Source organism: Papio anubis, chromosome 17, assembly GCF_008728515.1.
Source record: "Papio anubis isolate 15944 chromosome 17, Panubis1.0, whole genome shotgun sequence".
In the NCBI taxonomy this organism is placed as follows: Eukaryota; Metazoa; Chordata; class Mammalia; order Primates; family Cercopithecidae; genus Papio; species Papio anubis.
In genome coordinates this window covers 10225566-10250080 of record NC_044992.1, presented here as the reverse complement: position 1 = coordinate 10250080, position 24515 = coordinate 10225566, and the positions used below count along the sequence as shown (strand labels likewise).

The 24515-nt window shown below is 42.2% G+C and overlaps 2 protein-coding genes, 1 long non-coding RNA gene and 1 pseudogene across 9 annotated transcripts in view; 2 read left to right on the top strand and 2 right to left on the bottom strand.

Moving 5' to 3' along the window:
• LOC116271014 overlaps nucleotides 1–2010 on the bottom strand; it is a 74548-nt gene extending 72538 nt beyond the window's left edge. The window contains exon 1 of the long non-coding RNA XR_004179343.1: nucleotides 1924–2010. This is a non-coding gene — a long non-coding RNA (uncharacterized LOC116271014). The remainder of the gene's footprint in view (nucleotides 1–1923) is intronic.
• TMEM220 (transmembrane protein 220) lies at nucleotides 1530–24015 on the top strand. Of its 3 annotated transcripts, XM_017950351.3 has the most exons (7): nucleotides 1530–2037; nucleotides 2772–2801; nucleotides 5854–5914; nucleotides 7405–7528; nucleotides 10499–10558; nucleotides 14542–14614; nucleotides 19143–19226. In XM_017950351.3, exons 1-6 carry the CDS (start codon nucleotides 1783–1785, stop codon nucleotides 14591–14593), a joined length of 582 nt encoding a protein of 193 aa, XP_017805840.1. In that variant the 5' UTR covers nucleotides 1530–1782; the 3' UTR covers nucleotides 14594–14614; nucleotides 19143–19226. The 3 variants fall into 3 exon arrangements, with proteins under 3 accessions (XP_017805840.1, XP_009187952.1, XP_003912400.2); XM_009189688.4 differs by lacking the exons at nucleotides 14542–14614; nucleotides 19143–19226 and adding an exon at nucleotides 22740–24015; XM_003912351.4 differs by lacking the exon at nucleotides 14542–14614 and having other exon boundaries at nucleotides 19143–20634.
• LOC108582577 lies at nucleotides 16907–19145 on the top strand (annotated as a pseudogene). Its single transcript, XR_001896199.3, has one exon. The product of XR_001896199.3 is annotated as a protein mago nashi homolog pseudogene (transcript).
• ADPRM (ADP-ribose/CDP-alcohol diphosphatase, manganese dependent) overlaps nucleotides 22209–24515 on the bottom strand; it is a 15590-nt gene continuing 13283 nt past the window's right edge. The window contains exons 4-5 of one of the 4 annotated variants that reach the window (XM_031657381.1): nucleotides 24012–24317; nucleotides 22209–23073 (exon numbers count right to left, since the gene is read on the bottom strand). In XM_031657381.1, coding sequence (XP_031513241.1) covers nucleotides 23033–23073; nucleotides 24012–24317 — 347 coding nt within the window. In that variant the 3' untranslated portion in view covers nucleotides 22209–23032. Of the gene's footprint in view, nucleotides 23074–23909; nucleotides 24318–24515 lie in introns of those variants that run through there. The other 3 variants (XM_021928741.2, XM_009189683.3, XM_009189685.3) reach the window with 3 other exon arrangements.

The following is a 24515-nucleotide window of genomic DNA, read 5'->3' as shown; positions in this document are numbered from 1 at the left end:
TGCCCCAAAAAAGTACCATAGACTAGGTGGCTTAAACAACGGAAATTTATTTTCTTACAGTTCTGGAGCTGGAAGTCCAAATTCAGGATGTTGGTAGGGTTGGTTTCTCATGAGGCCTCTCCCCTTGGCTTGCAGCCAGCCATTTTCTCCCTGTGTGCCCATGTGGTCTTCCCTCTGTAACTGTCCCCTCTTCATATCAGGACACTAGTTATACTGGATTAGGGCCCACCCTAATAACCTCATTTTAACTTAATCATCTCTATCAAGTCCCTGTCTCCAAATACAGTCCCATTTTGAGGCATTGGGGGTTAGGGCTTCAGCATACGAATTGGGGGTGCAGGGGGAATGCAGCTTTCATTTTTTTCTTTTATGTAAGGAAAAGGACAGTGAGAGTAGTCTTGGTTTGTTTCCAATCCCAGGGCTGATTTAGTGGTGGTACTCCACCCAGTGCTGGTCCCCGCTGTCCCCACCCCACCTCTGCAAACACGGGTGCCCACTCCCCGCCAGCCACCAGGCTCCCTGCCTGGTCCCAGCACCTGACCTTCATGGTCCCAGCACCAGGCACAGAGCAGACAACATTCCTGAAATAAGTGTTTCGTGAAAAGAATGAAATTCAGAGGGAAAGAAAAAAAAAAAAAACAAAAAACTAGACAGTTTGAGGAGATTTAGCTCAAAGGAAAGGCGGACAGGCACAGAAGCTCCTGATTTGAAGCGATAAAGACTCTTTAAAACAGCAGAAATGAGGCCTATGGATGTGTAAATGAGCCCGGGGAGGAACTAAGCAGAAGGGCGAATTACAAAACAGAAAAAGACAAGACAGACTAGGGGAGAACAGTGAATATTTCAGTGTCTTTGGTTCATAAGAAATTCATGAGCAATTTTGGAAATGTTGTTGGTTTTCGTGGCGGGAGAGAATTGTAAATATGTATAATATGTAAATATCTTTTATAATAAAAGCCCATGAAGATAAATGAGCTTGTCTGCGGAAAAGCTGTGAGCCGTATAAGATGTTAATATAACTGTCGTCACTCTAGAAATTACCATAACGCTTACAGGGATTTGAAAGTTCCTGAGCTTTGGAAGGAAATGCATAAATACTAAACAGAACACACACACACACACACACACACCCCTCTTTTTCTTTCTCTTTCTTATTTTTGTAAAAACCTTTTTTTTTTTTTTTTTTTTGAGGAGTCTCGCTCTGTCGCCCAGGCTAGAGTGCAGTGGCACACAATCTGGGCTAGCTGCAACCTCCGCCTCCCGGGTTCAAGCAATTCTCCCGCCTCAGCCTCCTGAGTAGCTGGAATTACAGGCTCCCGCCACCACGCCCGACTAATTTTTTTGTATTTTTAGTAGAAACGGGGTTTCACCATGTTGGCCAGGCTGGTCTCGAACTCCTGACCTCAGGTGATCCGCCCACCTCGGCCTCCCACAGTGCTGGGATTACAGGTGTGAGCCACTGCGCCCGACCCTTTCTTTCTTTCGCGTGGGTCACTGCGCCCGGCCCTTTCTTTCCTTCTTTCTTTCTTTCTTTCTCTTTCTACCTCTCTCCCCTCCCTCCCGCCTGCCTGCCTTCCTTTTTTCCTCCTTCTTTTTTTTTTTTTTTTTTTTTAAATATGAGGAAGGTAGCTTTAGTGAAAACAGGCTTTGGAGTTGAACCTACTTGGGTTCAAATTCGAGTTCTGTCCACCACCGAGACCTGCGCTCCGGGTGGGACTCGCTTTCCCATCCGCGAAACGGGGACGGCGCCGCCTCCACCCCGCGGCGTTCGGGGCGGGCTGAATGGGACGCCGAGTACTGGCTCCAGCCACGCCCTTCCCTCCCCGCCCCCGGCGCCGAGCGACTGCCAAGGCAGTGTCCCCAGGGGACCGAAACCGGGGCGGGGTCTCGGTCCCTCCACGGAAGGAGGGAGCCGGTCCGTACCAGGCAGGAGTCGCCGCCCCGCGCCGCTGCGCTCCCCGAGCCATGGCGCCTTCCCTGTGGCGGGCCTGCAACGGGCTCATGGCCGCCTTCTTCGCAATGGCGGCCTTCGTGCAGGTCAGGCGGCCGCGGTGGGAGGGGGACCCGCCCGGCTCCCAGCTCCGCCCCCTGGCGTGGCGGGTCGTGTAACTGACTAGCCCGCAGAGTCGCAGGGGCGCACAGTTCATGGGGAGGACGGCACTTGGGGTTTCTGCTAAGGAAGCCCCCACTTTCTCCCCCGTCTAAGAGACGTGGATGTGTTCATGGAAGCGAGTCCTACAGCCGGGCTCACACCCTGGAAGGGGCTGGTTCCGCGCGTGGAACTTCCCAGGGGACTTCAGCAAAAGCGACCCTGGCCCCTGCCTTAACGTCCAGCCCGCGGACGACACTGGACACATCTCAGGGCCTAGGAGATGAAGCAGAACAAAACCCTTTATAGCATCATTAAACTTTCTAGTCGGCTTGGGGACCCCCTTCATAGTAATTTCCCTCATTTCTTGAGACTGGTGGGGGGTGGGGGTGGAGGGCCCTTAAAATACCCATTCTGGGTTTGGTGAGTCCTCTCCAGAGCCCCTGTGAAGGCTTTTCAAAAATGTATGGATGCCTGTGAAAAACATCTGTTGTGTCAGTCACAAATACCTTCACCCATCCTCATCTGCTGGATTATATCCTGTTCAGATTTTGTATCCTCGACGCCTATTGCAGTGTCTGGCACTTAACACATTAATTTTAAAAAGTACTTAACAAATGAATTTAAAAGGAATGGAACAGCACAGGATGTCTGCTAACACTTCCATATTCTGATGTTCCAGGTAAATGATCCAGATGCAGAGCTGTGGGTGGTGAGTATGAGCCGCTTCCAGGATTTCCTCCGTTTGGAAGAGTTAGGGAATGGCACAAAACACACGGTTTTGTCTTTACCCCTCCTCCCTGCTTAATTTTCTTAGAAACTTAAAAATCAAACCCTTGGTAAGCTCTTTTTCCTAAAATATTAGTAGACAGGATCAGAGTTCTAATGTGATCTGTGCGTGAATTTCGAACTTTCTGGAAACAGGTCTTCCTGCAGTATTCCCTTTGGTTAGATGGCCCAACTGAGGACCATCTGAGGACCTAGAGTAGGCCTCTCAAGACCAGTTGAACCATCCCTTTCGGTTTCTAGCCAGACACTCAATGCAAACCTTTGACTGGGAAATAGCAGGCTTAAGTTCTGTGGTTCTGCTAATTCAGTGACTTAACATTTCTAGAAAGTATTAACTCCTGGCTGGGCAAGGTGGCTCACGCTTGTAATCTCAGCACTCTGGGAGGCCGAGGCGGGTGGATCACTTGAGATCAGGAGTTCGAGACCAGCCTGGGCAACATGGTGAAACCCCATCTCCACCAAAAAATACAAAAATTAGCCAGGCGTGGTGGCATGCTCCTGTAGTCCCCAGCTACTTGGGAGGCTGAAGCAGGAGAATCGCTTGAACCCAGGAGGCAGAGGTTGCGGTGTGCTGAGATCGTGCCACTGTACTCCAGCCTGGGCGACAGAGTGAGACTCCATCTCAAAAAAAAAAAAAAAAAAAAAAAGAAAGTATTAAATCCTGTAAAACCTACAGTCTTCATATAAGCAATGCTCTGATTTGAACCATTTGGAGGAGGGGGACATTGTCCCATACATCTTCTAAATGTCTTTTGTTTGTTTGTTTGTTTGTTTTTTGAGATGGAGTTTCGCTCTTGTTGCCCAGGCTGGAGTGCAATGGCGCAATCTCGGCTCACCACAACCTCCACCTCCCGGTTCAAGCGATTCTCCTGCCTCAGCCTCCTGAGTAACTGGGATTACGGGCACCTGCCACCATGCCCGGCTAATTTTGTATTTTTAGTAGAGACGGGGTTTCTCCATGGTGATCAGGCTGGTCTTGAACTCTCAACCTCAGGTGATCCACCTGCCTCAGCTTCCCAAAGTGCTGGGATTACAGGCATGAGCCACTGTGCCCGGTTCTATCTTTTATCTTCTAAAATATCTGAATTTTGCCCAGTTTCTCTCAATATAGATACACAAGACTGTACAGTATCACCAAGGGGATGATTCTTAGACGTTAGAATAATACTGACAGAGGAGCAACAAGGATGATGGTATTTGGAATTATAACACAAAATTCTATCCAGGTTTTGTTTTTTTAGTGCAGTAAAACCACATTCTGATATTTACTATCCAGATCACTATGCCTCTGAATCAAATCAAACTGCCTTTGCTTTGGCACCCTGGTCCATATCTTGAATTCCAAATATTATTTCCCTGAAGACAAGTCTCAGGCATCCAGCTGAATGGTGAATTTCCAAAAGACTGCTGCATGTCACACTGCTCCTCAGATATGCCCAAGGACCTACCTAGCATCTTTCCCTCCAAAATCTACTTCTCCTGACTCACCCATTTCTGTTATCAGCAGAATCATTCTCTGAGTCGTCCTTGTTTAGAATCTCAGTCATCTTTAACATCCCTCTGTTCCTTACCACTGCCTTGGAGAGCCCCTTGAAACACAAAATAAATTTGAGCCGGGCATGGTGGCATGCACCTGTAGTCCCAGTTACTCAGGAGGCTGAGGCAGGAGGATCGCTCGAGCCCAGGACTCGAGGCCAGCCTGTGCAACATAGCGAGACCCTCATCTCTAAAAACTTAATTAGGCCGGGCACGGTGGCTCATGCCTGTAATCCCAGCACTTTGGTAGGCTGAGGTGGATGGATCACCTGAGGTCGGGAGTTCGAGACCAGCCTGAGCAACATGGAGAAACCCCGACTCTACTTAAAAAAATACAAAATTAGGTGGGGGTGGTGGCACATGCCTGTAATCCAGGCCACTCGGGAGGCTAAGGCAGGAGAATTGCTTGAACCCGAGAGGCAGAGGTTGCCATGAGCTGAGATCGCGCCATTGCACTCCAGCCTGGGCAACAAGAGCGAAACTCTGTCTCAAAAAAATAAATAAATAAAATAATTAAACAATCTAGGTCTAATTGCTTATCTACATAGTACCTGCACATTTTACCTTTCACTCATGCTCAGATGATATAATAGGAAGAATAGACCCCACGTTCCCATAGACATCCTCCCTCATTCACAGTTCAGCCCTCCACTGCCTCCCGCATGGACCCCTGGCACCTGCCTTAACGTCTTCTTCTGACATAAGCACAGAAATTGATGTGATTAAATGGCTACATTGCTCAGAAAGTCACCATCCTTCTTAGAAACCCACCCATCCTACTTGCTCCCCGCCAACAACACATGCACACCCAATAGTAAGTTTGGCTAGAGCTTGCTTGCTATGAACGAGGCTTAGCAATAGGGCCTCCTTAGGGCCAGACTTCTCATTTCCAAACAACTTACCAGCAGTTTCCAAAATGAAGACCCTGACCTTATTACTGGGCACAGTTGATTGTGGATGCATTATTAGAAAACTTTCTGTGGTCTCAAAGAGATGCAGCACTGGCCTGGATGGTCCATTGGGTCCAAACCAGCAGGGCCATCTAGCATCGTGGCTGCTCCTGCCCTACTTTTCAAAGAACATTTTCTTTTATGCAAGTGGGGAAAGGCCATTTGGGCATGAAAGTTGCTTGGGAGAGACTGGAAAGTTAGTGTATCTTAAGACCCAAACCCTATGCTCAGTGCTAGAGCTCGAAGGTAAATGAGCTTCTGGAATAGCCTATAGTCTAGGAGTAAGGTAGATAAAATTGCAGGCAGGCATGGTAAGTGCCACAAAAGCAGAGTCTACCACTTTGTCAATCTCCACTGAAACCTAGAGGCAAATCGTGGAGAACAACAGCTACTGATCTCATCTTTCTTTACTTCCTACATATCTCTGAACATCTCATATATTGGGCATACATCTTCACTCACTTAATTTCCTCCCTTTTTTGCTAACAGGTGGTGTACACAATCCCTGCAGTACTGACCCTGCTTGTTGGACTTAACCCTCAAGTCACAGGTATAAACCTTGCATTCTAAATGGAGAGACAGCAAATCAGATTTCCTCATAATAACGAGGGTCTATCTGCCCAACTCCCAGAAGTAAAACGGGGCTCTCTAGACCTTTCTTCTCGTTTCTGATAATAAGAGGGGCTAATTCTAATCATCCTTACCCATCTTCAGGAAAACGTCAGAAGGACATTTTCTACTAAAAATACAAAAAATTAGCTGGGCGTGGTGGCGGGTGCCTGTAGTCCCAGCTACTAGTGAGGCTGAGGCAGGAGAATGGCGTAAACCCGGGAGGCGGAGCTTGCAGTGAGCCGAGATCACACCACTGCACTCCAGCCTGGGCGACAGAGCGAGACTCCGTCTCAGAAAAAAAAAAAAAAATGTAAAAGTATTGACTGATCAAATCTGGATTTTCTTAGTTGCACTGTTTCTTCCAGTGACCTGAGAAAAGTGATATATCTGTGGATTTTTAAAAATATTCATTTCATTTTGGGGGATCCACTTATAAATTAGGGCATAGTCAGGGATCTCATATCTGCCTTTTAAGATAAAATGTATTTTCATACAAGGCTTTAAATTATCTGAAAAAAGTAATGTATGAATCTGCTATAAAACAGCGTCTTCTGTTTTACCGAAGTGACAGGACAGATTCTTCTTCACTTTCTTTAAAATCGTTTCTCCTAGTGGGACTCAAATGTTCTCAGGGGCCTTAGAATAAAGACTAATGAGTCTCACCTTGGTGGGGAAAATTCTAATTCCCTAGATGCCTGGGCTCCCTGTATGGAGATGTACGGAGCTAGAATTCCATCTGCATCTTTAAGGTAGATCAGGTAGGGCCTCTTTAGATACAAGCTAGAAAAAGAACTCAAATGTGCTATGAGCTAAGAAGAAAAGGCATTGGTCCAGTTTACTGAAAAAGGTGAGGGGTGGTGCTGGCTTTAGGCTGGTGGCCTCGGAACTTTTAACTTCTCTCCACCTCTCAGTTCCACCGTCTGTCATGGTAATTTCACTCTTGGGCTCCACACAGTGGCCCTGCAGCCCCTGTTCACATCTTCACGATACCACGTCCAGTGGAATATGGACTGTGTGTCTTCACTCTACCAAAGTCTCAGAATGCAGTTGCTGGCTCTGATTGCTTGTCCGTTTGTGCTGATCCAAATCACTGTGGCTGAGGAGATAACATGCATTGATTGACCTAGCCAAAGTCCAGTTTGCTGGGAAACATGGACTGGGAGTGTGGACATGGTGGATCCCCAAAGAAAATAAGGGTAATCATCTTAGGAAGGGGAGCTGCTGAGCAACCCAAACAAGAAATGGCCACTGAAGTTTATAATTAGTGCTATGACCTCTGTGTTGTCCTAGAAAAAAAAAAGGGCAATGGGGTTGAGGGGGTCTGAATGTCTTTTTTGAAAGCAGACTATGGCAAAACATACAAAAAGATCGTATTTTTTCTGTGGGCTGTGGTTCCACGATTAACAACATCAGGATGTCTATTTTTAGGTAATGTTATTTGGAAAAGTATCTCTGCAATACACATACTCTTTTGTATGGTGTGGGCTGTTGGCTTGGCGTACTACCTCTTGCATCATACACAACAGAACATCTTACATGAGGAAGAAGGCAGGTGAGCGGTGATGTTTGCCCTGTGGAGGGATAGAACTGTGGGCTGGAACTGAGGAATCCTGTTTGTAACACCCCATCTGAGCACAATGGTAACTCAATTGCCCCAATGTACCCTGCAGAGCAGGGAAGATATTATCTTCTTTATAAGCTGATGAAACTGAGGAAATAATGGAGCCAGGATTCAAACCCAGCCCCATCTATCAGACTTCATTATCACTGCTACTGGCAGTCATTACATATTATATTATATTACTGTCAGGCCATTGGACTTTGGCCCCCTTGTAACTAGCAAGGGTATTATACAGTAATACTCAGTCCGATCTAATATGGTGATAACTCTGTCAGCCTCTGATTCAGTTCTGGTTTAAGGCAGAATCTTATCTACAAGTATGATCAGCCATCTCAGAGGTCAGTACTTTTTTTTTCGAAACGGAGACTTGCTCTGTCGCCAAGGCTGGAGTGCAGTGGCATGATCTCTGCTCACTGCAACCTCTGTCTCCCAGGTTCAAGCTATTCTTCTGCCTTAGCCTCCTGAGTAGCTGGGATTACAGGTGTGTGCCACCACGGCCAGCTAATTTTTGTGTTTTTTTTGTTTTTTGGTTTTTTTTGTTTTTTTTTTTTGTTTTTTTTGAGACGGAGTCTCGCTCTGTCTCCTAGGCTGGAATGCAGTGGCTGGATCTCAGCTCACTGCAAGCTCCGCCTCCTGGGTCCACGCCATTCTCCTGCCTCAGCCTCCCGAGTAGTTGGGACTACAGGCGCCCGCCACCTCACCCAGCTAGTTTTTTTTGTATTTTTTAGTAGAGACGGGGTTTCACCGTGTTAGCCAGGATGGTTTCGATCTCCTGACCTCATGATCCACCCGTCTCGGCCTCCCAAAGTACTGGGATTACAGGCTTGAGCCACTGCGCCCGGCCTAATTTTTGTATCTTTAGTAGATACAGGGTTTCATCATGTTGGTCAGGTTGATCTTGAACTTCTGACCTCATGATCCACCCTCCTTGGCCTCCCAAAGTGCTGGGATTACAGGCATGAGCCACCGTGCCCAGCCTAGAGATCAAAACTTTAAGTCAACCTGTTAGGCTTGCCCTGGTATGTCTTGTATCATTTCCTTGTCATGACCACTTGCTCCTGTGTTATCACTTCATCCTTTGCTTCCTCCCACCCTTGTCTCCGAGGACTTATTAATAGAGCCTTTCCTTTCTTTTCTTTTTTTTTTTTTTTATGTTTTTTACATTTTTGCTTGTGAGACGGAGTCTCGCTCTGTCGCCCAGGCTGGAGTGCAGTGGCCGGATCTCAGCTCACTGCAAGCTCCGCCTCCCGGGTTCACGCCATTCTCCTGCCTCAGCCTCCCGAGTAGCTGGGACTACAGGCGCCCGCCACCTCGCCCGGCTAGTTTTTTGTATTTTTTTAGTAGAGACGGGGTTTCACCGTGTTAGCCAGGATGGTCTCGATCTCCCGACCTCGTGATCCGCCCGTCTCGGCCTCCCAAAGTGCTGGGATTACAGGCTTGAGCCACCGCGCCCGGCCACTTTCCTTTCTTTTCTACTCCTGCTGACATCTGCCAACAACAAAATTCATAGACCTGTAAGTTAAACATCACTGAAAAGGTGCTTCTTTGTTATAACCCCCAATCTTCAGAACACTGGAGGGCCAATCTATAGGTTGGGTCTGTAGAGGAGAATGTAGACCAAATGGGTTAAATCACTTCCAGCATGAAGCCCATGGGTTATAGTGAACTCAGGGTGCAGCTTCTAGTGTACTATGGCTGAAGTGATTGTTTTTTATTCTATATAAAAGATATGTGTGTATAATACATATATAGAGAAGCATATACCCACCCCCAAATTATTAGTCTGATTTGTACTACAAATCATTCCTCTCCCCTAAGAAGTGACCCGATCTCTTGTAGTATATACACAGATTACGTATTGGTTTGGGCTCATTCTGCCTCACACTGAAGCCTCTTTAAAAATGTAAAAGTATTGGCCGGGTGCGGTGGCTCACGCCTGTAATCCCAGCACTTTGGGAGGCCGAGGCTGGCGGATCACGAGGTCAGGAGATCCAGACCATCCTGGCTAACACGGTGAAACCCCGTCTCTACTAAAAATACAAAAAATTAGCTGGGCCTGGTGGCAGGGGCCTGGAGTCCCAGCTACTCAGGAGGCTGAGGCAGGAGAATGGCGTGAACCCGCGAGGCGGAGCTTGCAGTGAGCGGAGATTGCGCCACTGCACTCCAGCCTGGGCGTCAGAGCGAGACTCCGGCTCAGAAAAAAAAAAAAAGTAAAAGTATTGACTGATCAAATCTGGATTTTCTTAGTTGCACTGTTTCTTCCAGCGACCTGAAAAAAGTGATATATCTGTGGATTTTTAAAAATATTCATTTCATTTTGGGGGGATCCACTTATAAATCAGGGCACAGTCAGGGATCTCATATCTGCCTTTTAAGATGAAATGTATTGCCGGGCGCGGTGGCTCAAGCCTGTAATCCCAGTACTTTGGGAGGCCGAGACGGGCGGATCACGAGGTCGGGAGATCAAGACCAGCCTGGCTAACATGGTGAAACCCCGTCTCTACTAAAAAATACAAAAAACTAGCCGGGCGAGGTGGCGGGCGCCTGTAGTCCCAACTACTCAGGAGGCTGAGGCAGGAGAATGGCGTAGACCCGGGAGGCGGAGCTTGCAGTGAGCTGAGATCCGGCCACTGCACTCCAGCCTGGGCGACAGAGCGAGACTCCGTCTCAAAAAAAAAAAAAAAAAAAAAGGTGAAATGTATTTTCATACAAGGCTTTAAGTTATCTAAAAAAAGTAATGTATGAATCATGGTCAGACTTGAAAATATTCCATCGATGCCATAGATCTTGAGGGAGAGTCATTTGATCAGAATGCGCTATCAGGTGGTCCTGGAGAGAATGTGATGATATCCATCTCACTTGTAGCCACTTCCAAAATCTGAAATGTACGCCCTTTTATAGGGAGCTGTGTGGTCTGGTGATTATTACAGCATGGATTATCCTGTGCCGCAGTTCCTCAAAGTAAGTATTGAACTCATTAGTTAAAATCACATCTTCACTTTGGGAGGCTGAAGTGGACAAATGATGAGGTCAGGAGATCCAGACCATCCTGACCAACGTGGTGAAACCCCGTCTCTACTAAAATATAAAAAATTAGCCCGGCGTGGTGGCGGGCGCCTATAGTCCCAGCTACTCAGGAGGCTGAGGCAGGAGATTCACTTGAACCCGGGAGACAGAGGTTGCAGTGAGCCTTAATCACGCCACTGTACTCCAGCCTGGGTGACAGAGCAAGACTGTGTCTCAAAGGAAAAAAAAAAAGGAATCATATCTTCAAGGCTGATAAAATCAGGTAGTAAGTGAAAATACTGCCATACAAGTAAAAACAGGAATCTTTTGAAAGAAATCTTCTCTTTTCTTAATAGAAGTTAATAATAGTTGATTTAAAGTGTCATGGTCACTCTTGTCCACAAAAACCGTAGTTTTCTACAAGGCCCAGTGTAGTCATGGGCAGTTGTCAGTCTAGGGTGTTCTTCAGGGTGAAGGAAAATGATCTCAGGAGGAAACTTAGAGATTCAGGAAAGAATGAAGAGCAAAGACAATATAAATGCATGTGTACATATCAATGAATATTAACTAATTAAACATATACAGGATAGAAATACACGACAACAGTGGCATAAAAGCTGGAAAAGAGTAAATGGAGTTTAAGCCTTCTAAGGTCCTTTAATTGTGTGAGATGAGGTAAAAGTATCCATTTATATTAGATTTTGATAAGTCAAGGATTCATGTTGTAATTGTTAGGGTAACCACTGAGCATTAAAATGAGTACAGAAGGCAGGAGAAGGGGAAGGGGAAACAGAAACAATGGGACAAATAGGAAGTGTGTGTTAAGATACAGATTTAAATGCAAAGATATCAGAAATTACATTAAATGTAAAGGTAAAGATTTCAGTTAAGAGTCAAAGAATTTCAAAGTGTATAAAAAGATTAAAAACCCAACTCTAGGCCGGGCAAGGTGGCTCACACCTGTAATCTCAGCACTTTGGGAGGCTGAGGCAGGCAGATCACCTGAGGTCAGGAGTTCGAGACCAGCCTGGCCAACATGGCGAAACCCCGTCTCTACTAAAAATACAAAAAATTAGCCAGGTGTGGTGGCGGTCACCTGTAATCCCAGCTACTCGGGAGGCTGAGGCAAGAGAATCGCTTGAACCCGGGACTCGGAGGTTGCAGTGAGCTGAGATAGCACTATTGCACTCCAGTCTGCGCGATTCCATCTCAAAAAAAAAAAAAAAAAAAAAAGACCCAGCTCTACACTGCTTACAAAAGAAAACCCTTAACTATACTGATATAGAAAGATTTAAAGTCAAAAGATGAAAAAAATTACAAACACCAGCCAAATGAAATACAGTATTGCAATTTTAACAACAAAGTAGAATTTAAGGCAATTATTGGCGAAAAACAACTTTTTGTGAATATTTTTCATTTTTTTCATTTTAACTTTTTACTGGGAATTTTCAAACACATATAAAAGCAGAGAGACTAATATAGTGAATCAGATGCACTCATCACCCATCTTCAATGATTATTGGTATATCCAATCTTGTTTTATCTAAACCTTATCCACGCCACACTGCCAAACTTTTTTTTTTTCTTTTTTTTTGAGACGGTCTCGCTCTGTTGCCCAGACTGGAGTGCAGTGGCGCAATCTCGGCTCACTGCTACCTCTGCCTCCCAGGTTCAAGTGATTCTCCTGCCTGAGCCTCCCAAGTAGTTGGGATTACAGGTACATGCCACCACACCCAGCTGATTTTTGTGTTTTAAGTAGAGACGGGGTTTCACCATGTTGGCCAGGCTGGTCTTGAACTCCTGACCTCAAGTGATCCGCCTGCCTCAGCCTCCCAAAATGCTGGGATTACAGGTGTGAGCCACTGTGCCTGGTTTGCTAAAGTATTTTGAAATAAATCCCAGACATCACATTGTTTCCTTTGTATGTCAGAATGTATCTCTAAAAGATAAGCACTTAAAAACTAACCACTCTACCATGATGATACAAAAAATGAAGAAATAACTTCGGTATTGTGAGTTTTAAATGTCTGTCCTTCTGCACCTTATAAATTGGTGGTTAGATCTAGAGGCTTGACCAGATTCTGGTATTATTGACTACTTCATGTTAAGTATTCACTACTTCATGTTAAGTAATGGCATTATGTACTCCCATCATAATATACCTAACACCTAGCTGCTTATCTGTGATGTTAATAGTCTTTGATGAGTATTGCCTAAATCCATTAGTTCATTTTGGTTGCAAAACTGTGATATTCTAATGATAATATATCACTAGTTGTTTATTAGCTGGAAAACTTCCATAAAGAAAAATGTCCACTTATTTATCTTTTGGCCATGCTAGAGTACAGATCATCAGAAGAAAGTGAAATGAAAAGCAGCTGATTCTCTCCCTTAGTTACCAGTTTTCTTTTTATTTGAGACAAAGTCTCATTCTGTCGCCCAGGCTGGAGTGCAGTGGCAAGATCTTGGCTCACTGCAACTGCAAACTCCGCCTCCCGGGTTCAAGCGATTCTCCTGCCTCAGCCTCCCAAGTAGCTGGGACGACAGGTGTGTGCCGCCATGCCTGGCTAATTTTTGTATTTTTAGCAGAGGCAGGGTTTGGCAATGTTGGCCAGGCTGGTATCGAACTCCTGACCTCAGGTGATCCACCCACCTCAGCCTCCTGAAGTGCTGGGATTACAAGTATGAGCCACCGTGCCCAGCCTAGTTACCAGTTTTTAAAATGTATTGTTTCTTACCTGGGCATCCTCCAAAGGTGACCAGTGAGTTTTGTTGCTTTATTTCTTTGTTTAGTACCATTAAAAAGTTATGAATGTAAACATATTTTTCTTTTTCTTTTCTTTTTTTTTTTTTTTTTTTTTTTTTTTGAGACAGAGTCTCCCTCTGTCACCCAGGCTGGAGTGCAGTGGCACGATCTCGACTCACTGCAACCGCTGCTTCCTGAGTTCAAGCGATTCTCCTGCCTCAGCCTCCCGAGTGGCTGGGATTACAGGCATGCACCACCATGCCCAGCTAATTTTTGTATTTTTAGTAGACACGGGGTTTCATCATGTTGGCCAGCCTGATCTCGAACTCCTGACCTCAGGCGATCTGCCTACCTTGGTCTCCCAAAGTTCTGGGATTACAGGCATAAGCCACCGCGCCCGGCTGATTTAAACATATGTGATGTGTTTCAGTCCATGACAGTTATTGTCTTTATTGATGCTCAGACTGTCCCATTTTTGAGCAGTGGCACTTATTCAGGTTTGCTCCTGAATTCTGACATGACCCTAGTAAACGTTTGATAGCTTCCTTGCTTTCTGGTATGACAAGATATTCCAGGCACATGTTATACCCAGGATCATGTTTTGGGCCACAGACCTGGAATCAACAGTGTTTGCAATGTTTATGAATTTATATATATGTCATAAATGTATATGCATACATAGATATATATATACATGTACACATATACACTTAAAATATGAGTTTATCCTAACTACTAAAATTCAGAAATACCAGTTCTCATTAACCTTATTGGATATTTTATATCTGTATCTCCTTTTAATCATGGCAAAACCTCTAGTCTCAGTGACCTCAATATAATCACCCATTTGATTTCTACAATACAAACGCAAACTCAAAATAATAATATGACTACCAAAAACAGGTTCTTTTCTTTGTTTTTGTTATTAAGGTATAACCTACTAAAGGAATGTATACTCAAATTACTGGGTGTAGTTGTTTTCTATGCTAATGCCACTAAGTGAATACACAGTTAGGTTCATTTATTTCTAGGGCTAATTGTATTGAAAATATATGGATACTATTTTATAGTTATGTAAAATATCTACATGGCTCAAAAGTTGAATCTATAAAATAAGATATATTAAAAGAAATCTAGCTTCTCCATCCCCTTGACCCTGTCTTCCCTTTCCCTATGGGGAAACTTTTTTCAGTTTTATAGTTTATCCTTCCACGATTTCTCAGTGGAGTACATGTGTGACTTAGTTGTATTCCTGCTTATCTTAGGTAAGTGGCAGTGTATTGTACACAGTTGTATTCCACTTGCTTTACCAGTTCCTACATCCTGGAGATCATTCTATAGTATAGAAAAACTTTTTTACTCTGCTGATGGCTCCATAGCTTAATCAACCAGTCCTCTACTATTTAGATAGTACCCAGGCTTTTGCTATGAAAAATAGTGCTGCAATTAATAGCCATATGCATATATCTAACATATTTTTGCCAGCGTGTCTTTGAGATGAATTCCTGGAAGTGAGAGGTGCTGGGTCAAAGTGTAATTGCATAGTTAATATTTCTATGTACTCCCAAATTCCCCTCCAGATGGCTCTTCCATTTTACATCCCCACCAGCCATGGCTAACAGTGTCTGTTTCCCCATAGCCTTGCCAACAGAGTACGTTATCAAAATCTTGAATTTTTGCTAATTGGATAGTTGAGAAAGGGGTAGTTTTACCTTGCATTTCTCTTATTAAGAGCAAAAGTGAACACATTTTCATATGATTAAGAGCCATTTATATTTCTTTGTCTGTAAAAATCTTGGTATATCTCTGAGCAATGTAGGTTTAACCTGATTCTAAGGTTGCTGGTCTTCTCTATTTTTAGAAGCTCTATCTGTGATGTAAGCTGAAAATATTTCTTTGCAGTTTGTTATTTTCCTTTAACTTTGCTTATGCAAAGTGTACTTTGCCATGAAAAAGTCTTTTGTTGTTGTTGTTTTCATGTAATTGTATTTATCGGTCCTTTTCCTTATTGCTTCTGGATTTGGAGTCATAGTTAGGAAAACCTTCTCTCTCTCGGGTTGTAAAGTAACTTACCTAAGTTTTCTTCTAATACCTGCATGGTTTCATTTACACATTTAAATATTTGATCTGTTTAGAATTTATCCTGGTGTAATGGTATGAAGAACAGGTCTAATTTTATATTTTTCTATGTGGCTATGTGGTTATCTCAACACCACTTGTTAGAAAGTAGATTTAAGATGCCGAAGGAAGACACTTTTCAATGACAAAAGGTTCAGTTCATCAAGAAGATATAACAGTGCTAAATTTCTATGGACCTAATAACATAGCCACCAAATAAATACAACAAAAAATGACAGAACTAAGAGGAAAAATGGAAAAAGCCACAATCATCTTGGGAGACTAACACACTTCTCTCAGTTACTAACAAACACAAAAAAGAAAAATAACGACATAAAAGATTTTAACCACACAATAAACCAAGAATGGCAGGATACACATTCTTTTCAAGTGCACATTCAGTATTTTACAAAAAGACTGTATGTTTGGCCATGAAATAAGTACCAACAAATTTCAAAGGACTGAAATCCTACAGAGTATGTTATTTGACCACAGTGCAATTAAACTAGAAATCATTAACAAAAAGATAATTAGGCAATTCCTGTATATTTGGAAGTTAGAAAATACACTTTCAAATAACACTTGGGTCAAAGAAGAAATCACAATGGAAATTAGAAAATATTTTGAACTGAATAAGGTAAATACTACGTATCAAAATGTGTGAGATGCAGCTAAAAATCTTGCTTAGAGGGAAACATATAGCCATAAGTACATTTTTTTTTAAGCTTCCAGCAAGTTAGAAATTTTTCATTTCAAGAAGTTAGGAAAAGAACAGCAAGTTAAACCCCAAAGAAACAAGAAGAAAATAAACATAAAAGCAGAAGTCAGTGAAATAAGAAAATCAACATAAAAATAGAGAATTAACAACATCAAATATTGATTCTCTAAAATGATTTATAACATTGATAAGCCTTGACAAGACAAAAAGGAAAAAAGAGCGTGAGGAAGTACAAATAACAAATATCAGGAATAAAAAAGAGAATACTACTATATATCTAATAAGTATTGTAAAAATCATAAGTGGATATTATGAAGAACTTTACACCAATAAATTTGAAAATATAGACAAATTTCTTGAAAAAATACAGTTTACCAACATTTACACAAGAAGAAATACTCAGAACAGTCTCATAACTATTAAAGAAATTGAGTTCATAGGGCTGGGTGCGGTGGCTCACGCCTGTAATCCCAGCACTTTGGGAGGAGGCTGAGGTGGGCTGATCACCTGAGGTCAGGAGTTTGAGACCATCCTGGCTAACACGGTGAAACCCCATCTCTACTAAAAATACAAAAAATGAGTTGGGCGTGGTGGCAGGCGCCTGTAATCCTAGCTACTCGGGAGGCTGAAGCAGGAGAATCGCTTGAACCCAGGAGGTGGAGGTTGCAGTGAGCCAACATCACGCCATTGCACTCCAGCCTGGGTGACAAGAACGAAACTCCGTCTCAAAAAAAAAAAAAAAAATTCATAATTTAAATTTTTCCTAAAGGAAAACACTAGACCTAGATGGCATAACTGGAGAAGTCTACCTAATATTTAAGGAAAAAAATAATACCAACTTTCAGTAAATACTTCCAGAGAACAGAAAAAGAAGAAACACTTTCCAACTAATTTTATGAGGACAGGTAACCTAAACTTGACAAGAACATGACAAAAAAATGAAATTACATGGCAGTCTCACTCATGAGCACAGATGGAAAACTAAACAACACATTAGCAAATCATATCCTGCAATATATAACCCAACCACCAAGTTGGGTTTATTCTAGGAATGCAAAGTTAGTTTCACATTTAAAAAAACCAACCAATGTTTTCCACCACATTAATGGAATGAAAGAAGAAAATAAACTATCTTGTAGATTCATACAGAAATAGCATTTCATAAAATTCAGCATCCATTCATGTTAAAAGCTCTCAGAAAATGGGCGTAGGAGGGAACTTAGCCTGATAGAAGAGATCCACACTGAAGCCTGAGACTTAATGGTGAACAGTTGAAAACTTTCCCTCTGAGATCAGGAATGAGATGAGGTTGGCCATATGGCCACTTGTACTCAATGCCATGCTAGCTATCGTCCCAGCCGGTAAAATAAGGCAAGAGAAAGAAATAAAATGCCCGAGGATTGGACAAGAAGAAATAAAATTTTCATGATTTGTAGGTGATATGAATACGTGTGTAGAAAATAAAAAAGAATCTAAGAAATCACTAGAATAAGTGAGTTTTATATGATCACTGGATCAGGATACAAGAATTAACTGCATTTCTTTCAGCAAGTAACAGAAAGTGATAAAACAAAAAGTTAACATGTATAAAAACATTCAGAAAATCAACTCCCTAGGAATAAATCTAGCAGAGATATGCAAAATCTCTACACATAAAATTATAACACATTATGGGAGAAATTGAAGAAGACCTAAATAATTGGAGGGCTAAACATATAATGACAAAAGGATGAATAAATAAAATGATAGAACAGTAGAATTTAGAAACGGATCTATACATATGTAGAGTTTAGACTTATGACAAAGATGATACTTCACGGTATCTAAGAAGGCAGTCTTTTCAATAAATAGGCTTGGATAAATTCAATATCCGTTTGGAAAAAAGTGAAACAACCCCTACTTCACAACTTTCATAAAAATCAATTCCAAGGGGATCACAGATCTATTATAAAAAAGCAAAACAGAGTGTCGGGTACAGACCGCGGAGGTGCGGCTTTCTCTTAGAAGTTCGGTCTCGGTTGTCTTTTGCAAGCCATCCAGAGTGACTTTTATCTACATTACTACGTGGCGCACAAGGGCAAGTTCAGCCACGAGTTTCTGGAGTTTGAGTTCTGACCAGACGGGAAATTAAGATAAGCCAACAACAGCAATTGTAAGAATGATGTCATGATCAGAAAAGAGGCTTATGTACATAAAAGCGTGATGGAGGAACTGAAGAGTATAATTTATGACAGGGAAATTATCAAAGAGGATGATGCGTTATGGCCTCCTCCCAACCAACTGGGCTGGCAGGAGCTTGAAATCATTATTGGAGATGAACACATTTCTTTTACAACATCAAAAATTGGTTCCCTTATTGACGTCAATCAATCCAAGGATCTGGACGGCTTACGCGTATTTTATTGTCTTGCCCAGGACCTGAAGTGTTTGGTCTTCAGTCTTACTGGATTACACTTCAAGATTAAACCAATCTACATTGAATATTGGTGTGAACATGGCGGGGTGGGGGTAGTTTTTAATTACCATTATCAAGAAAATGTTGTGTATATCAGGGCAGTATTTTTTAACAAACTATAAATGTCTTTAATAAATATGTGATAAAAAAACAATAAAACTTCTAGAGAATATAATACCTTCAACATTTTAGTGAGGGAAATTCTTAAACAGAACACAAAAATCATTAGGAAAAGATCAACTTTAACACTGTCAAATTAATCATTGACTTCCTCAAAAGACATCAAGTGGGACGAGGTATTTGTAACACATATAAACAAGGATTTATATTTAGCATATATATAATTAATTTCTATAAATCAGTGAGTTATATTTCAATAAAACACCTGAGAACATACTAAAATGTAATTATGTGTTTTATCAATTCAGTCTTTATACTTGTTTCCAAAGCAATCCATACTTTTTTTGGACTTTTATTTATAATAATTTTTGTGTCTTTATAGGACTCCAGTTGGTGGAAGAATTCAGTTGGCTATTGCCATTATAATCACACTTTTCCCATTTATTTCATGGGTCTACATATATATTAACAAGGAAATGCGGTCCTCCTGGCCAACTCATTGCAAGACAGTAATTTAAATAAATTCAAGAACTTTGTTTTTAAAATGAATATTTTCAATCAATTTTTTATAAACATTAGAGGAACAAGCCAGGAGTTTATTTCAGGTAATTTGGGCTAATAGAGTTTTTTAAAACTCCAAATAACTTTTTAAGGATGCGTATAATTTGATATAAGATTGGATGGGACAAGTCAGAGACGGTCTGATATTTTCGGAAGACTTTCTGCAGGGTCTTGTGTCATAATGTAGTGGAAAAGGCTAGAGAATAGAAGTGTAAAAATACGAGTTCTAACTCAACTTTGTAACTATGTAATTTGGGCAAATATATAAACCTCCTAGTGGATATTTCTTTATAACATAGGATTAATGCCACATCTACTTATACAGTAGCAAGGATCAATCTAGATAATGTAAGAACACTCTGAAGCTATAAAGTATTCGGAAAAATTACAGAGGGCTGTCCATGATTAAAATAGAGGGGAGCAGGGATTGGGTAATATACTGAAATAGAGGTTCAAGAGAGGGCTATACCCCGATCTTTCTTTCTTTTTTTTAAGACAGTCTCACTGTGTTGCCCAGGCTGGAGTGCAGTGGTGTGATCATGGCTCACTGCAGTCTGGACCTCCCGGGGCTCAGGTGATCTCCTACCTCAGCCTCCCAAAGAGCTAGGACTACAAGTGTGCACCACCACGCCTGGCTGATTTTTTTTAAATTCTTCGTAGAGACAGGGTTTTGCCAAGTTGCCCAGGCTGGTCTTGAACTCCTGAGTTCAAGCGACCTGTCCACCTCGGCCTCCCAAAGTGCTGGGATTACAGGTGTGAGCCACCATGCCTAGCCCAGCCCTAAACTAATCTTATCCAGATCTGGCACAGTGCAGTGAACTCAAGGAGAACTCTAGATGAACCAAATGAGCAGGCATGTCTTGGAAAGAAAGGGAAGCTAGATAGAATAAAGGAATTAGGGACCAATCGGGAAGAAAATAGGGAATATAAGTACCTTCTAAATGAGAAATAAGGTCAAAATCTATACACATGCTTTATAAATGGATGTCCAAAGTAACCCTAGGGAGGAGAGGTTTTTTTTTTTTTTCATTTCCATTTTAAAATGGGTACTTGATTATTAGAAAACTTACCGTGTTTGGAACAACTTGGGTATTTGAATCTAACTTTCCAATTGCAAATTTTATGATACCTAAATACAGATAAAGTATTTTCAGTGAAATTTTATTGTCCGAATGAGTGGGGCTTTAAATGTAAAATACACTGGATTTTAAAGACATGGGTAGAAAAAGAATGTAAAATATTTTTTGTATTGATTACATGTTGAAACAATATTTTGGCTATATTGGGTTAAATATACTGTTAAGTTGATTTTATCTGTTTCTGTTTACTTTTATTTACGTGGCTTACATTGCATTTCTGTTGGACAGTCCTATATTTAAGCATCTGGATGGCAACTGTTTTTTAAATTTTGAGACGGAGTCTCACTCTGTCGCCCAGGTTGGAGTGCCGTGGCCGGATCTCAGCTCACTGCCAGCTCCGCCTCCCAGGTTTACACCATTCTCCTGCCTCAGCCTCCCGAGTAGCTGGGACTACAGGCGCCCGCCACCACGCCCGGCTAGTTTTTTGTATTTTTTTAGTAGAGACGGGATTTCACCGTGTTAGCCAGGATGGTCTCGATCTCCTGACCTCGTGATCCACCCATCTCGGCCTCCCAAAGTGCTGGGATTACAGGCTTGAGCCACCGCGCCCGGCCGATGGCAACTTTTTACATACACAAGCATCAAACTCTGTGGTCAGATACTGTTTTGTCTGATCTAGGAAAGAGAGATCTGGGAAATACTTCACTCAAAAAGAATGAGTAGTACCGTCCACAGGTTAGGAGAGTGTAAATGAGTCTGGTAGTTTGTCTATTTTTATTGTCTTTATTACTGTAGTAAATATTCTATAAATATTTGTTAAAGGAGGTATGTGTATTTCATTTTTGCTATTGGCACAGTGGCCACCGAATGGTGAGAAATTGTCTAAGATCAAGACTTGAATGAGTAAAAAGGGAGAAAACAAATCTAGTTGATATTAAAACAAAGTGAAACTTAAGGGTCAGTAAAATACACATCAAGGATTTGAGTTCTCCAGTGTACATTTTGCTTACATATTTGTGGCTTTTATAACTCCTTTAGTATTAATTAACTATTGAAGTCACATGCAAAGAAAGACTCATCTGCAAATTCCCTATGGTCTCTACCCATTGACCAAGTCATGTTTACTTCTGTGCTTAAAGACAGTCATGTTCAAGATGTGCTTTCATCATGTCTGCCTCTCCCATAGCAGACTATGAAATTATATGAATATTCATAGTCTCTTTTACATTTCGAGTTAAGCATATAAAAGGCACTAACTTTTGGTGGAAAAGTCTTTTGAAGTCTTTTTTTTTAGTAGAGACGGGGTTTCACCGTGTTAGCCAGGATGGTCTCAATCTCCTGACCTCGTGATCCGCCCGTCTCGGCCTCCCAAAGTGCTGGGATTACAGGCTTGAGCCACCGCGCCCGGCCTGAAGTCTTTATTAATGAAATTGAATTTAAGTATTATTAAATTTAATATTTCTATTAAAATCTTTTTTTTTGAGATGGAGTCTTGCTCTGTCTCCCCGGCCTCGAGTGCAGTGGCGCGATCTCAGCTCACTGCAATCTCCACCTCCTGGGTTCAAGTGATTCTCCTGCCTCAGCCTCCCAAGTAGCTGGGACTACAGGCATTTGCCACCATGCCCAGGTAATTTTTGTGTTTTTAGTAGAGACGAGGTTTCACCATGTTGGCCAGGCTGGTCCGGAACTCCTGACCTCAAGTGATCCACCCACCTCGGCCTCCCAAAGTGCTGGGATTATAGGCGTAAGCCACCATGCCCAGCCTCTATTATTAAAATCTTTCTCACCTTCACATTTTTCTTCCATTGTTCTCTATTTCACACACATCTAATCATGTATTTCCCCAGCTCAGAAAGCTCTAAGGGCTCCACACTATCTGGCAAGTTAAATTCTAACTCTTGGCTCATCATTCAAGGCTCTCCATAATACAGCCCCAGCCTGCCCTTTTCAGCCGTATTTCTTGCCATATCCCCCTGCCCCCAGCCCGGCACCTTTTTGGTGAATCGTCACAGCATGACTGGCCATGTCTAACTTTGGCATATCCTTCGATGCCTCTGCTTTTGCTATTATACTTGATATACTCTTCCCCACTTATTCAAGCCATTTTTCTTCATTTTGTATGTCGTCCCCAATCCCTTCAAACAAAATTAAATTCATCTTCCATGTTCCCTCAGTCCTTTCTTTGTGTAACAGCAAATTTCACACATTTGAATGATGGATGTCCAATTCATGGTAAGGTCTGTGAGTGCAAGAGTACATTATAGTCACCTCTGGTCAGCTGAACAATGGCCCTCAAAGAGATCCATGTCCTAATCCCTGGAACCTATGTTACCTTATAGCACAAAATAAATTTTGCAGCTGTGATTAAGCCATCCTGAGATGGAGTTTACCTGGATGGGCCCTAAATGTTACTGTAAGTGTCCTTGCAAGACAAAGGCTGAAGTAGATCTGACTGTGGACAGCAGAGAATATGATACGACAATAAAGAAAGATCTGAAGATGCTACGCTGCTGGCTTTGAAGATAGAAGAAGGGGCCATGATCCACAGAATGCAAGAAGTACAGCTCTGGAGGCTGGAGAGGATTCCTCCTAGACCCTCCTCAGGGAGCACGGCCCTGCCAACACCTTGGTTTCAGCCAAGTGGAAATGACTTCAGACTTCTGACCTCCAGAACTGCAAGAGAACAAGTATGTGTTGATTTAAGCCACCAGGTCTGTGGGAATTTGTTACATCAGCCATAGAAAGCTAATACTCCTTTATATCCCTATAGTGCCCATGTATTCAACAGGCATGCTTATTTCTTATAGTTGTTTAGGCCCTGAATCAAACTTACTCTACATCTGAATAGTCCCCATTTGCCATCTAGTGTTTCTGCACATAACCTTAGCATATATGAAAACGGTGTTAAACATGTCCCATTAGTGTTTAAAGGGAGTCAGTGTAAATTCATTTACCTGCTGTAGCTTCACACAGCAGTGGCTGGTGGCCCAAACAGACCAAGCTGGCTGGCACATGGCTGCACTGCCACTTGGTCCTACGAATCCCAAGAGGACTACATGACTTTTCTGGAGGCCCTTCTTACAGGGATGGGAGCGCCACACGCTTACCCGTGAAATAACTATTGGTAATTTTGTTTACAAAATGGGACTACAAGCCTATAAAAATCCAAGTATAGGTGTTCTGAACAAAAATTGTCCAAAGCTCGTTTACACAGCAGGGTGAATAGAAAAAGTTTACCTGAGCTTATATGGTGAACTTGAAGTTACATAGTTAATACATGTGAATACATTCTCCTTGTAAAAAGTTAAAAAAAATCAGGTAAGGCCAAATAAAATCCCTCATGAGGACTATATACCCCTTATAAAGACTATTCGCCCCTGCCTCAGTCTCCTCCCTGGTTTATTTTGTTTCTAACTTACAATGGATACATGAGCCAAAATAACATTTCTGAGTATTTTATCAACCAACACACACTGAAACTATAAATATATTTTGTTATGCAAGCTGAATACTAAACAATGAGACAGAGGATTTTTATTTTTTTGTTTAGGAGGGACAAACACATACAAAGCTCATTTTCTATCAAGTTAAACAAAATAAATTAGACTAACAATGGACGGCTCTTTCTTTCTTATAATTCATAATTCTGTCTGGAACTCTGCCTCTCCCTTTCAACGTCATTTTGTCAGGATAGACATGAACGGTGCCAAAAGCTTGGCTGTCTGGAGCTGTTTCAATAACTCCTTCTAGGCTGATGTGATATACACCAAAAGGATCCTCAGAGTAGCCACCATCATGGGTGTGACCAGCAAAGAAACACACCACGCACTCATGAGACCAAATGACTGCCAGGGCATCTCTGTAGTTCCAGGCCAGGCACACACTGTCAGAGGCGTCTGGGTAAATGGGAAGATGGCCTGTTAGTTAAAGAAAAGAAGAGTTATGAGCCAAGAAATATCTCTTCTATAAAAATAAATGGCTAAAGGCTAATACTCAGAAAAAGAAAAAAAAAAATTGCTATCTCATTATGCAAATAAACTGAGACCAGAGAGAATTCACACACATGAGAAAACTAGGCCATCTACAGCCACGTCTCTGGAGCACAGAAGGGTGAG

What these genes read in the sequence shown, in the direction of transcription:
- TMEM220 (XM_003912351.4), top strand. Translation starts at nt 1,783, where the DNA reads ATGGGACGCCGAGTACTGGCTCCAGCCACGCCCTTCCCTCCCCGCCCC. An exon ending in CAGATGCAGAGCTGTGGGTG is followed by an intron (nt 2,802 to 5,853) that starts GTGAGTATGAGC and finishes TTTTGCTAACAG; the next exon opens with GTGGTGTACACAATCCCTGC. An exon ending in CTGTGCCGCAGTTCCTCAAA is followed by an intron (nt 10,559 to 19,142) that starts GTAAGTATTGAA and finishes GTGTCTTTATAG; the next exon opens with GACTCCAGTTGGTGGAAGAA.